This window comes from Chlorocebus sabaeus, chromosome 2 (genome assembly GCF_047675955.1).
Source record: "Chlorocebus sabaeus isolate Y175 chromosome 2, mChlSab1.0.hap1, whole genome shotgun sequence".
Lineage (NCBI taxonomy): Eukaryota > Metazoa > Chordata > Mammalia > Primates > Cercopithecidae > Chlorocebus > Chlorocebus sabaeus.
The window spans coordinates 30,010,593-30,025,642 of NC_132905.1; the positions used below are offsets into that span (position 1 = coordinate 30,010,593).

General features: G+C 40.5%; 1 protein-coding gene across 4 annotated transcripts in view; it reads right to left on the reverse strand.

Moving 5' to 3' along the window:
- PLCB1 (phospholipase C beta 1) overlaps nt 1-15,050 on the reverse strand; it is a 761,313-nt gene that overhangs the window by 107,239 nt on the left and 639,024 nt on the right. For all 4 annotated transcript variants that reach the window (XM_008018384.3, XM_008018395.3, XM_037990865.2 and 1 more), the window contains exon 27: nt 7,637-7,817. In XM_008018384.3, the coding sequence (XP_008016575.3) occupies nt 7,637-7,817 (181 nt within the window). The remainder of the gene's footprint in view (nt 1-7,636; nt 7,818-15,050) is intronic.

The following is a 15,050-nucleotide window of genomic DNA, read 5'->3' on the forward strand; positions in this document are numbered from 1 at the left end:
AAACAAAAGCAAAAACAAGGAAGATGCTTATACGGGAGTGTGACCTGACCATTCATTCAAAGAGTATTTACCTACTATGTGCCAGTACTATGTTAGTATTGATGGTCCAACCTTTCTCTGTGAGCAGACAGAGAGGGCCCTGTCCATCCAGAGCTATAATCTCTACTAGCTCCCTTCTCTTTTCAGAAGGAGAAAGTCTTGGACAAAAAGGGCAAGTATCTTGATCATTCTATGAGATATTCTTTCACACCTATAAAATTATTATTTGTAAAATTTCCACAGTTAAATAGAACTTATATTAAAATAGCTGCTTATTTGAGTTTCAATGTTATAATAATCTTTGAAATTTTTTTTCCTCACTGAGCAAAGAAAAATGAACGTGAAAGTCTGACCAAGGCTTCTATTCAATGTGGAGTTGCCACCTGATATGGTTTGGTTCTGTGTCCCCACCCAAATCTCATCTTGTAGCTCTCATAATTCCCATGTGTTGTGGGAGGGACCCGGTGGGAGATGATTGAATTATGGGAGTGGGTCTTTCCTGTGCTGTTCTTGTGATAGCGAATAGGTCTCACAAGATCTGATAGTATAATGGGGAGTTTCCCAGCACAAGCTCTCTTTGCCTACTGCCATCCATGTAAGATATGACTTGCTCCTCCTTGCTTTCCTCCATGATTGTGAGGCCTCCCCAGCCATGTGAAACTATAAGTTCAAGTAAATCTCATAGTTTGGGTATAAATTGCCCAGTCTTGGGTATGTCTTTATAAGCAGTGCGAAACGGACTAATATACTACCTTGAGTAGGGAACTAGATAAGTAAATTAAGCTACATTTATACAATAAAGTAATACAAAGCCATGAAAAAGCTTTAAAAAGCATGACATGAAAAATCACCATAACATAATGCTAAGTAAAAGAAGCAAATTGAAAACTATATGGATTTGGATCGTGTGTGTATGTGTGTGTGTGTGTGTGTGTGTGTGTGAATCCCATTAGGGTACTAATCAGGAAAATTGACAAAAATGTTGACAGTTATTTTATTTCACATTTCACTACTAAAATCTTTTGCTTATTTGTCATTTCTTATTTAGTAGAAAATGCAACATTTCTTGGGAAAGCTAAAGTATTTTTCAAAAAAAAAAATGACCCTATGTAAAGTCTGAATATTGGAGGAAGACAGATAGCACTACCACAACTGTCCTAGGGATACTTCCTGACACTGCAATTACTCCTGGCACATATACTTCATCTAGGCAACCACCGAAAGGAGAACATTCAAGTGTGGCTCCTAGATAGCTGGGAGAGCACATGGTGCTGGTAGAAATCATTCAAAGAGACACAATGAGTTCCCTCAAGCTGTGGCAGGATATACAAAACTGTAATACACATCTATATTTGAAGTGTATATAGATTTCTTAGTCAATTCAAGTATTGTACAGAAAAAGGCTTTCATTAAAAACAATATTTTAGGTGCATTATCTTGTTGTTCCTCCTTATAGTTTCATGAGGTAAGAGATATTTTTATCTCCATTGAGCAGGTTAGAAAATTGACATTCAGGTGGTCATGCAGTGACTTGGTGGAGAAGCAGTGGCCTGAAATGAGGACATATGACCCTAGACTCCTCACTCAACACCATTTGCATCCTGATGGGCCTGTCCATTCATAGCTGATCAGTATCTGCCCAGAGCTTGCCGTCTGAAACACAACTTTTTAACCTTCTGGGGCTGAACTCAGTTTGATGGTACTAATGTTGGTTTGGGGTCCTGGAATGACTGCTGGTGGGACAGACATGAGGATGTGTAAGAAGAACATGAGCCATTAAGGCTGATGTAAAGAAAGAGGTGAATGGATGTGATTAGAACATATGGGAGATATGGGAAAAGGGAGAAAAGGCAGGAGGCAAAGCAAAGCAAAACAAGGCTCTGCAGAGGATAACGCATATGGTGACTGTGAAAGAAATGAGGAAATCTCTTTGTGAAGCCACTAAAAAGGAGGAAGAAGAAAGAAGGTAAAATGGTGGGTCAAGCACATCTGTGGCTGAGAAACAAAAACTCCTTAACTTTACCACAAAATCCCTGCTCACTGGGCTATGGGTGTTTAGAAGAATGTGATGCTAGAGTTGAATACCCAGAGTGATTGGAGACGCTCCAGTGAATCCCTAAGAATTTCCACCCCTCACCAAAGTCACTTTTAAAATTAAAACCTAATCCTAATGGTATAGACAAAACACAAGTTTAACCAGTGACAGTTGATGAAAAACAGATAAATGAATTAGAACAGATTTCCCAACCCTGTAGTTCTTCTCTGGAGCAAGAATCCTTACCTGGGGTTTACAGACCCCCAAGTTGTTCATTGAGAGATATCATGGAGCACAAGCACTTGAATGGGGTGGAGGAAATTCCATCTTTATTTTCACTCACTTTTGACTAAAGCAAAAAGTACCTTGTACTGTGGATGTAGGGAGGGAACCACATGGGTGATTTCCACAGGAACTATGACTTTGTCACCAACAGATAATACAATCAACTTGATGACCAAGCTCTGAAGAGCTCACTGTATTCCCCATTTCAAATAAAAGAAATCGTAGGCTTATTCTAAAATGCATTTGGAGCAAAGATACACACTCCAAAACTGTGCTTCTTCAACGTGACCATATAGCAAGTCCCTGGGAATCCTATTACAATGCAAATCATGACTTAGCAGGTCTGAAGTGGGGCCTGAGACTCTGCATGTCTAACACACTCCTAGGTGACTCACGGCCCACACTTCACACTTTCAGTAGCCAAACTATAGAGTTATTTCGATGGAGAGCTCTAGGAACACAGATCTTTTTTTTTTTTTTTTTTGACAGTAGTAGAGTCTACAGAGCTTAGTGTGCGTTTTACATCTCCTATGATGAGATGAATAATTACATCAAAAATATCCTCTAGGTGCTTATCAATTGATAGAGTTAGGCAAATAGTTACCACATCTGTGCTTTCATATCCATTTTTTTCCTGCTTTTATTATTTCATTTCTTAGAAGTGTTTCTTGTACACATCCCCTGAGTGTGTGTGGCGGCTGTGTTTTATTCCTTTTCATCTCCAGTGTCTATCAGAATGCTGTGCAAATACTAAATTTTCAATAAACATTTGACAGGGAGTTTATGGATGCCATGCTTTCTTTCTTAATTCTTGAACTGTGGATGTGGTATTCGAAGTGCATAATCCTTAACCAAAGCACGTTGGTATTTAATCCCCAAAGCAATTTTGGGAGATGAAATATTGTCAGCTTAATTTTCCTCATCACCCAAATACTCCTTTTAACCTGGGGCTTACTTCTTTTTTAATTACACTTCGGTTTGTCTAATTTAGCCTGGGAGGCCTGTTCATTATTTAGAACCACCAGCAAAGATAGAACTAACACTTCTGGGTGCCTTTCAGTCAAAAGATTTCCTGACAGAACAATCTCTGGTTATTACAAATGGAGCCAGGAGGAAGCTTTGGCACACACGTCGCAGCTAAAGGCAGGTAGTAAAAATTGTAAATGCTCCCAAATGGCCATAAAATAAACACTGTGTGGTACTAATTCCAAGATATTCAGGCTTTAGTCTTCCTAACAAGGCAGGTATAGGTGTGTGTAGCAGGCACTGGGACTTTACCTGAAACCCAAATCCACAATCACAGTGGTGCAGGGGTGAGCACTTTGAGTGTGTGGCTTACATTTGGCCTGAAAGAGCCAGGTTGGCTTGGGCAAGTATTTACGTCTCTCTGAACAGTCTTCAAAACTTTTACAACGTGTACTCACATTCCTTCTTAGGGAGAAGGGAGTGGAAGGGCATATGGTGGAGCTGCCACCTCTAGTAGGACTTCTACCACCTCCCTAGCTCCTCAAGTGCAATTTTCCCACCTACAAGCTCAGCTGGTTTTCCCCAATTCCCAACCAACCTTCTCTTCCAGTAGAAAAGCTCCTGAGCTGCTTTCCACACCCTCATCAGTGGGATTCCATATGGTGCCTCATGTTCAGGCATTGTTCCTGGGATGTTTAGGTTTTTCATGACTTTCCTGTGACTTTACCACCCTATTTCTGCAGCTCAAATCTCCCCAAGAGGGCTTCTTGGGATGCTTTGGCTTCTGTTTTCATCTGTACTCTGAATTCCTCTTTCAGGAATCTCCCGTATCAGGCTTCCCTCTTACTCTGCCACCTCTCTTCTGAATTGTCATGTGTCTTTCCTTGGGGAATGGTCTTGCTCAGGGGTTGGGGCCCTGGAGAAACTCCAGATGATTATAGTTGGTGATATGGTTTGGCTGTGTCCCCACCCAAATCTCATCTTGAATTCCCACGTGTTGTGGGCAGGACCTTGTGGGAGGTAATTGAATCATGGGGGCAAGTCTTTCCCATGCTGTTCTCATGATGGTTGAGTCTCATGAGATCTGATGGTTTTAAAAAGAAATTTCCCTGCATAAGCTCTCTTTATTTGCCTGCTCTCATCCATGTAAGACGTGACTTGTCTTCTGCCACGATTGTGAGGCTTCCCCAGCCACGTTGAAGTCTAAGTCCAATTAAATCTCCTTCTTTTGTAAATTGCCCAGTCTCAGGTATGTATTTATCAGAAGCATGTAAATGGACTAATATTGGGGTGTCTAGACTTCTTTACTTTTTTATTTATTATTATTATTATTTTGAGATGCAGTCTTGCTATGTCATCCAGGCTGGAGTGTAATGGCATGATCTCGGCTCACTGCAACCTCTGCCTCCTGGGTTCAAGCGATTCTCGTACCTCAGCCTTCGGAGTAGCTGAGATTACAAGCACCCACCACTATGCCCGGCTAATTTTTGTATTTTTAGTAGAGACAGGGTTTCACTATGTTTTCCAGGCTGGTCTTGAACTCTTGAACTCAGGTGATCCACCTGCCTTGGCATCCCAAAGTGCTGGGATTACAGCTGTGAGCCACCACGCCCAGCTGAGATGTCCAGACTTCCAAGCAACATTCCCCCTGTTAGTAAACTTGAGTCATCTGCTGGAGACCCCAGGACTCCTTAACCCCTTGGACTGCTGTTGGCCTGAACTTTGGGACGGCTCTTTCCTAGGAGACCACTTCCCATAATGTACTGGGAAGCACAGCCCCAGAGTGGTTCTTGCGGAAATTTCTTCAGATCACATCAGTCCTCTGCTCAAAAGCTTCCAACAGCTCCCACCTCACTCCTAGTGAAAACACAGAGGGCTAAAGACCCAAAAAGATCTGTCTCCCACCCCAAAAGTCCCATCTCTCTGACCTGATGCCCTATAATCCTCTTCAGGCAGAGCCACCCTGCTATTCCCCCAACACTCAGGACCATTTCCAGCCCCGAGTCTTTGCACGTCAATACTTCTGCCTGGAGGAATCCTCCTCCCTGTGTTGGCTATTGTCAGTTCTTCACCTTTTAAGTCAGATGTTGCCTTCTGCGTAAACCTTTCCATGCCTACCCTATTTAAAATTGCCAAGCATACTCATCATCCTTCCCCAAACCGCCCCTCCCTATTCCCCCATTTCTGATATTGCTTTTCTCCTAAGCCCTTATTACTACCTAACATACTACATATTTTTACCAACTTATTTTGTTTATGGTCTGACTCTTCCTTCTACAATATAAGCTCCATAAAGCTTAGGATTGTTATTTTTATTTACTACTGTTTAAAAATACTTAACAAGCAGGTGTTTAATAAGCATTTGTTCAAGGAATGAATGAATGGATGAATGCCTAATTTATTAGGATTTCTTTTTAAGGTGATGAAAATGCTCTAAAATTGATTCTGGTGGTGGTTGTAAGTATCTATGAATATACAAAAGCCATTGAACTTTAAAACGAGTGAATTGTGTGATATGGGAAATAAAGCTGATTAAAGAGAGACAGGCATGGCATTCCAGGTATCATAACGAAGAAGTTTGCTGTGTGTTCTCTGTGTGAGCAGGATACCAGAGAAACTCCTTCATTTTGATGATATTGGCTTGAAACCTGAATTAGCAGAGGCATCTACACAATGGTTATAAACCAGGGGCTCTAGAACTTGAAGACCAAGGTTCAAATCCCAATGGCACCACCTTCTAGTTGTGGAACCTTGGAAACGTCACTAAAGTTTGCTACATACATTTTTTATCTGCAAAATGGGACTGACAATAGTACCAAACTCTAATGGTTATTGTGAGAATTAAATAGGACGTTTCCTGTAAATGACTCAGCACAGAAGACAGCCCCATGGTGAGTGTTTAATACACAGCCAGCCACTATTTTAATTTTTATTATGTTCTGGAGTACTGGGGATGAGTTGCTGGAGAAAGTCAGATGGCAGTGGTTGTAGCCAAGTCTCAAAGCCATTATTGCCTGTTAAAATTTAATTTGACTTTCTCAGGTCTGTCAAGGCAATCCCTCCTTATGCCCGATCCAACCCCTGCCCAGATATTCTTTCACTGCTTTGATCTTACTTCAGTAGTTCACAAATAAGGCAACCCCTCGAAATCATGTGGGGCTTGTTAAAAAGCAAATCCTGAGTCTCACATGTAGGTATTAGGCAGTAGTTCTTGAAGTCTGGTCCTGGAACCAGAAATATGAAAACACCAGCCCTAAAAGAGATCGGTTGAAAATTTAAGGTAGGCCCTAAAAATCTCTTTTAACAAGCTCTCCAGGTGATTCTGACGCATGCTCAAGTTGAGAATAACTGGCCTAGTTAGAATTTGATTTTCAATAAGCAATTCATGCAATTTTGATCTACTCATTGCATACAGTCACTGGGGAACCAGTACTAGAACAACAGAATTACACGGAATCACCTATCATACAGTGATGGTTAAATCATCTATAGGCTTCCAACCTTACAAGCTGAAGCAACTCAGAATTCTCTTATATGCACAGACCCTCAGCAAAGAAATGGACAGTTTACACACATATCTCTTAAAACCCATTTCTTCTGGATACACTACCTTAATTTCTATCAAGCTTACTTATTTCTTTGGTTTTCGCATACATTTGTTTTCAAGAATATTTTATTTAATCTATCTGTCACCAAATATTTATTGTGTCCCTACAAGGACACAAGGAATCAACGAAAATGGAGAGAATGTCTCAATTCATGAGGAAACATTTTGGAAGATAAAACTGATTATTAATGGTGAGGATGGCATTTCCTTTCACAGGGAGCCTTAGGAATTGGGTAGCTAACATTCTGTGTTGGCCATTTAGGTACTGCCTTTTCTAAATATAGGAGAGTGGACTGTATAATTTTTTTAAAATGCTTGCAAAGCCCAGTGCTACCAAAAAAAAGGGGGGAAATTTGTTTGCAACACGTTCTTAATTTCTTAAACAAAGGTAAGTGTTTTCTATTTCCTTGTGAGATTTCAAAGATTCCCAAAAGCAATTACAAACTCAACGTCAGTTAGTGAAAATAAAAATGATAAAATATAGCCTTATTGGCAGAAGACAGAGAAGCTTGGTAAAGATGCTAAGACAGTGGGCCTTATAAAAAATAGTCGTGTGATAGACACTGTGTCAACTAAACAATCTCTCAAGTTGGTGCCAGTCACACCCGCCCTTGTTTCCTTTTAGTTATCCAAAAGCATCCAAAGTTTTCTATAAGAAAGAGAGTTCCAGTTGCACAAACATAAATCATGTTTCCCAGGCTTACCAGTTTAATATGTTCTCGCTTCTGGTATTTTTCACTATAATACTGTTCTTGCCGAAGATTAAGCAGCTGCTGCTGTTGTTTGTCCTTCAAGTCTATCAATTTTTGGGTCATTTCAGCATCCAGGGCAGCGAGGTCTTGCTCAATCGTTGATGAACCATGATCAGGGCTGCTGGGTTCCGATCTGCAAAGACACAGATCTTGACTCACAAAACAGGAAGCCCATAACAAGGTGGAGGGAAGGTTATTCACCAGAGTTCCTCCTAGAGAAAGTTCTCTGTTTGGAAATATGTATTTTCATAAGCCACTTGGGGTAGAGGGTGAGACCCCAAGGACAAACTTAGCAACTGTGTCTCTAATCCCAGAGACTGAATGGAATTCACGGTGCTATAGAAAGAGGCAGGGGCAGAAAGAAAAGCAAAGAGGCTGGGGACCCTGGGCATGGCATGGTGAGAATAATAATCTCCCTTTGGGAAAAACAGTGTCTAATAAAAAATTTTCCAGTTTTAATCTTTTTTATTATTTTAAAATGTGACAAGTGTAATGGCATTCCCAGTTACCTTTCCCATATGAAAACTTCAGTGGACACTGCATTGAGTAGACTTTGTTAGAGGAAGCTAAAGATGTGCCCTATTTACCATCAGGGTGATGATTATAAACGGAGAGCACGTGTAGATGCCTTGTGCGGATAACCCTCCTGGCTGCCATCTGAGTTCTGTTTCTTAACAATTTTATTGTTGTTGTTGTTGTTCAGACAGAGTCTTGCTCTGTTGCCCAAGCTGGAGTGCAGTGGCATGATCTCGGCTCACTGCAACCTCCACCTCCCACGTTTGAGTGATTCTCCTGCCTCAGCCTCCTGAGTAGCTGGAACTACAGGCATGTGCCACCATGCCTGGCTAATTTTTGTATTTTTAGTAGAGATGAGGTTTCACCATGTTGGCTAGCATGGTCTCAAACTCTTGACCTCAAGTGATCTGCCCGTCTCAGCCTCCCAGAGTGCTGGGATTACAGACGTGAGTCACCGTGCCTGGCCTCTTAACAAGATTTTTAACAGCAAAGACACACTATGAAAATAAGGCTCTTTGGAGGCTTCACCAACTTCACTGATATGTTTACCCAAATGGCAGTTTCCACACAAACTTACAAGGGGAAAGAGATGGGTTAGTTCATTCTAAAATATTTCGAATGCTTCCTCTGAGCAGCATGACTTTCTCTGCATTGTTCTTAGAGAATCATACAGATATTAAGAAGGTTAGGATGAATGTCAAAATAAATTAAAGTAATTATCATTAACTTATGGTGTGATTCCTTCCACTTTTGTACTCTGTAGTATTACCTGTAGGAAACAATGGAAAGAAAGACAGAGTATTGGGAACAGGGTCCAAAGAGTAGGTATGCTCTTTTCATTAATATGGAACCCCTTCCAGAAAGACTAAACCACCACCTAAGACATCCAACACATCAGACTCTGCCTCCGTATTTTTCACTTGTGATCCGATGAGCCAGGTAAAGTTTCTTAGAATCAGCTGTTACTAATTCTGGTTGCTTTTTCTTTGAATTGGGCAAGTATCAGTGGCATCACATAGAGAAGGGAGTTGGCTGAAGCTGGTGTTAGAATCAGATTTTGTCAAATAAGGAATGCAGAATTCTCTCAAGTTTCTTTTTGCATTTTTATGTGCAATGCCAAATGAGGACGGACATTCTATAAGGCTCCTCACTGCAGTGTTGAGGGGACCTTTCCTCTTGTCATGACACAGGTAACATTGAATTATCTTTTTTCTTTTCTTTTTTATTTTTTTAGCCAGGCTAGAGTGCAATGGCATGATCTCAGTTCACTGCAACGTTCACCTTCCTGGTTCAAGTGATTCTTCTGCCTCAGACTCCCGAGTAGCTGGGATTACAGGCATGCGCCACCACCCCCGGCTAATTTTTGTATTTTTAGTAGAGACAGGGTTTCTCCATGTTGGTCATGTTCGTCTTGAACTCCCGACCTCAGGTGATCCTCCTGCTTCAGCTTCCCAAAGTGCTGGGATTACAGGCATGAGCCACCATGCTCAGCCTGAATTATCTTATATAGCAGGAAGTCATTGTAGCCAGGGCATAAAGGTATTTCTTCAATCAGTTCCAACCAACCCAGCAGAGGCAGCCCTCATTGCTGACCGTCCCCCCGTGTGCTAGGCACACTCATATCAAGTAAGTCAGTATACCCATCTCCAGCTTACATTTGAGGAAACCGGGCTGTGTGAGATAATTGGTCAAGGACACAACACGGAGGCGCAGTAGTGCAACTTGCCCAAGGCCAAAGATTACAGGGGCAGAAGGGCAACACCTGTGCTCTTAAGAGCACCACAGCATGACTGCATGCCATGTCTGGACCCAAACTATTTTCGAGTAACCTGTTCTTCACATTATGTAGAAAGATCACTTGAGATGATGAATATTAAATAAATTGGTTTCATTCATTCCAATTTTGTACTCTGTATTATAATCTGTAGCAAACAGGGAAAGAGAGATACAGTATTAGGAACAGGTCGGGTGTGGTGGTGGCTCGCGCCTGTAATCCCAGCACTTTTGGGGACCGAGGTGGGCAGCTCCCTTGAACCCAGCAGTTCAATGTCAGCCTGGGTAGTAAGACCCCATCTCTAAAAAAAAAAAAAAAAAAAAAAAATTAGCCAGGCCTAGTGGCACGCGACTATAGTTCCAGCTACCCTGGAGACTGTGGCAGGAGGATTGATTGAGCCCAGGAGGTCGAGACTGCAGTAAGCTGTGATCATGCCACCGCACTCTAGCCTGAGCAAAAGAGCAAGACCTTGTTGGAAGGAAGGAAGGAAGGAAGGAAGGAAGGAAGGAAGGAAGGAAGGAAGGAAGGAAGGAAGGAAGGAAGGAAGGAAGGAAGGAAGGGGAAGGAAGGAAAAAAAAGGAAGGAAGGAAGGAAGGAAATAAGGAAGGAAAGAAATAACTTCAATGGATGTAATGTCCATCCATTCATTTATCTGAGGTGTTTTCAGGATTTCATTGCGTATCAAGAGAGATGGAAGACAGATAGACATAATCAGACCCACTGGCTTTGCCACTTGAAGAAAAGCTCCTTATGACATATCTTTAGATACTATGTACTAAGGGATTTTTTGGTTTTGTTTTGTTTTGAGGGACAATACAAAAAACAACAACAACAACAAAAAAAAAACAAGTGAACAACATCTCTGCATCTTCTATAAAAACAAAGTTGAAGGCATTATCCCCTCTGCTGCTTGTATAAGATCCATGAAATTAAGTCTGTGGCAATTTAATACTAGGAAAATGCTTGTCTCTCTTGGAAGAGTCAGCAAGTTTCCTTTAATCAGGTAAAGAGAATTATCAAACCCATATTCCTTTTCTCAGAAGCTAAGAACTGAATTCAGTGTTCAAGGACAGAGATGACATTAAATGGTTGGTGCTGTCTGGTAGAAACAGAATGAGAACTACATATGTGATTCCCTTCATAGACGTAATTTCAAACTTTTAGTAGTCACTTCAAAAAGCAAAAAGAAATGAATGAAATTAATTTTAATAATATATTTTATTTAACTTAATATGCCCAAAATATCATTTTAACATGCAATTAAAATAAAATCAATAGATATATTTTAGATATTTTACATTCTTTTTTAAAAAAGTGAAGTCTTAGATATCTGGTGTGTATTTTATAGTTATAACATATCTCACAAGCAACATTTCAAGGACTCAAGAGCCACCTATAGCTAGTGGCTCCCATATTGGGTAGCAGGTCTAGATAATTTGTCCAAAGCTCAGTCTACGCCTGTGTGCGGTTTCTCTTTCTATTTTCATGGGATTTTTACATACAAATCTTCTATGATGTTACTTCAATATTCTACTGGAAGTTTGCAGGATATGACTTATAAGTATATACAAAAATGAATAAACAAATATGTACAGTGAAAGCAAAATAAATCTTGTGGCCCCAAATCACTAAGCTAAAGGGAAAAGTCAAGCTGGGAATGGCTTAGGGCCAAATTGCCTCCCATTCTACTCAAAGTCACTCCTCTGCTCACTGAGATAAATGCATATCTGATTGTCTCCTTCCAAGAGGCTAATCAGAAACTTCAAAAGAATGCAACCATTTGTCTCTTATCTACCTATGACCTGGAAATCCCCTCCTGGCTTCCGGCTTCCTGCCTTTGCTTTGAGTTGTCCCGCCTTTCCAGATAGAACCAGTGTTCATCTTGCATAGGTTGAGTGACGTCTCACGTCTCCCTAGAATGTATAAAACCAAACTGCTCTGACCACCTTGGGTACATGTTGTCTGGACCTCCTGAGGCTGTGTCACAGGCACACGTCCTGAACCTTAGAAAAATGAACTTACTAAATAAACTTGCTAAATTAACTGTCTCAGATTTTCGCGGTTCATAGTACATATGACTAAAGTAGAAACTCAGGAGAAGTTTTAGGTCAAGCTTTGCTTGAACTGGCTGTGTAACTACAGGTAAATGGTAATACTGTTAGCTTTCAGCTTCCTCCTTGAACAAGTGACAAATATCACCTAGGTGGCCCTTAAGGCTGCTGCAGCCTTAAGAAATGATGATTTTATTACTTTTTAAAGCCCAAGTATTAGGTTTTGATAGTGCTTTCAATTTAAGCATGTGTTAAATCACATGTCACAATATAAATCTAAAAAATGCATCTTATCTCTATGACTTGGCATCAAAAGAAGATTATTCAGTAAAGGAAGGATGTAATAGTTTGTCTTATACTTCGCTTATTGACAGGTCACTTACATAGCTTACACAGTTTCAGGGTAATTTATAAAGTTTTCAGTTAAAGAATGAAATTATATTTCTCAGTGGCAATTATTATCAGTCAAGCTTTTGAGATAATCTTTACTGAGAAAGCTGATGACAATGATTCCAAAAAAGTTTTGAGTAAATGTACAACTAATTCTATATAAAATTTCCTAGAGCTGTAAAGATCGTTGGATTATCTTTGGCAATACATTGTCCATTGGTTAGCCAACATGTGGAAAATGGGCTATCTGATAAGAGTAATTTATATACTATAGTATAGAAAATTAAGTGGAGTAATAATTTCAACTTAAAAGGCTTTTTTTTTTTAACTTCTCTTGATGCTACAATTCATTAAAATGCTATATATATATATTGAAATAGAACTAAGGGATTCTTTTGCTTTTGAAAGTTATAAATCTTCTAAATGATACACTTTTATTAAAACCACAAATAACATTTTATTTTAAACATAAATATTATTTTAAAATTTTATTTTTAAAATGTTATGAGTTGATGTTTAAAAAGACTTAAGAACAATGTCTTACACAATGCTGTTAGTGCTTAATAACTGAAATTAAAACTATTCTTGACAGCTAAATAAGCCCTGAGGAAGACAAGAACTGTCTGTGCCCCAAAAAGATAACAAAATGTATTTACTTCCATTTCCCTAATTGTTCAACTTTGAAGAAAAATATTTTTATGTAAAAATTAACACTGTTGATTAGGGAACTTCATGCTATGAAACATTATTTATTGTCAAGAAGTTCATACTATATACATGCAAAAGATGTTCAAAGAAATTTCAGGAATCTAAATTTAGAAGAGAAATCTCATAACATTTGGGATAAAGAGGGAATTTATTTGGACATAGTTATTTCATGCATCTGTTTGTTTTGTTGTGTAGAGATAGAAGATTATAAGTATAGGGACCAGAAGCAGTCACTGGTCTACAGAGATGCAGATTCTAGATCTGCTATGTCATCGGACACAAGTAGTATCTCAGGGGGCAACATGCCATGACCTCACTGTCACTACAGCCTTTTGTGTTGCATGTGCCCCTGGCCAGGTTACTGGGCCTTACTGAGTTTTAGGTCCTCTCTTATCCAATGTGGGTGATGCCTGTACCTACTTCACAGTGCTGCTGTGGGCAATATATGGAATAGTACATAGAAGTGGTTAGCACATGTACTGGGTTAAATAATATCCCTGCAAACTTCAGGTTCTGCTCAGAACCTCTCAGTCTGTGACCTAATGTGGAAAGAGGTTGTTGCAAATGTAATAGAATGAGGTCATAGTGGATTAGGGTGGACCTGAATCTAATGCCTGGTGTCTGTCATTAGAAGAGGGAAATTTGCACCAAGACACACCTATGCAGGGAGAATTCATGTGATAATGGAGGTACAGACTGGAGTGATGTGTCTGTCAGCCAAGGAATGCCAAAGATTGCCAGCAACCACCAGAAGTTAGAAGAAACAAACAAACAAAAAAGATTCCTCCCCTAGACTTTCCAGAGATCACATAGTCCACTGACACCTTGATTTTGTTTTTTTGCTTTGTTTTGTTTTGCTTTGTTTTCTTTTGTCTTGTCTTGAGACAGAGTCCTTCTCTGTTGCCCAGGCTGGAGTGCAGTGGCACCATCTCGGCTCACTGCAACCTCCATCTCCTGGTTCAAGCAATCCTCCTATCTCAGTCTGCTGAGTAGCTGGGATTACAGGTGTGCGCCACCATGCCTGGCTAAGTTTTGTATTTTTAGTAGAGACAGGGTTTCACCATGTTGCCCAGGCTGGTCTCAAACTCCTGGCCTCAAGTGATCTTCCCACCTGAGCCTCCCAAAGTGCTGGGATTACAGGCATGAGCCACCATGCCCAGCCGACACCTTGATTTTTGAATTCCTAGCCTCCAAAACTGTGAGAAAATACATTTTTATTGTTTTAAGCCATCCAGTTTGCTGTACTTTTTACAGCAACCCTAGGAAACTGATATGACACATACGCCCAACACTTCGTTGACACTCAATGAAATGCTATTCCAGGACTGAGAACAGTCCTTGACAGGGTATAAGAGAGGAAACCCCCTGTGGTCCACCAGACCCTGTGTCCACAAAGTCCCATGATAAGCTATGATGAGCAGTCCACATGTGGGGTTCTGAGAGCACGTGACACTCTGAAATCCACATGGCATCCTCACATTTGGAAGCAGGTCTCTGTTGGAGTGAACCTGCATTGTTCACACAAGAGTCTTGCAATTGAAGAAGGGCCCTGAGCCCAGAGAATCCCAACTGCCCTATGTCATCATGGTGGGAACTAAGCAGAAGGTACAGGTTTTTGTGTGATGAGCTTGGAGATGGCAGCTGGGAAGGGAGGCAGGGATTAGACCAAAGAAGGCCTTTCAGCCACCCTTCAATTTCTAGGATGCTCCTGAACAATTATAGACCAGGGCCCATCAGTGGAAAGTTTGTGGACCAACAGCATCAGCAAACCTTAGGAGCTTGTTAGAGCTCAGAAGTTCAGTCCCTATGGAAGGAGGCCCCTGAGGCAGAAACTCTAGGGTCAGGCCCAAGGGTCTGTGTTTAGCAAATATGCACACTGAAATTTGAGATGCACTGATCTAGTCTAGATAATGGAGTGTCATGAACA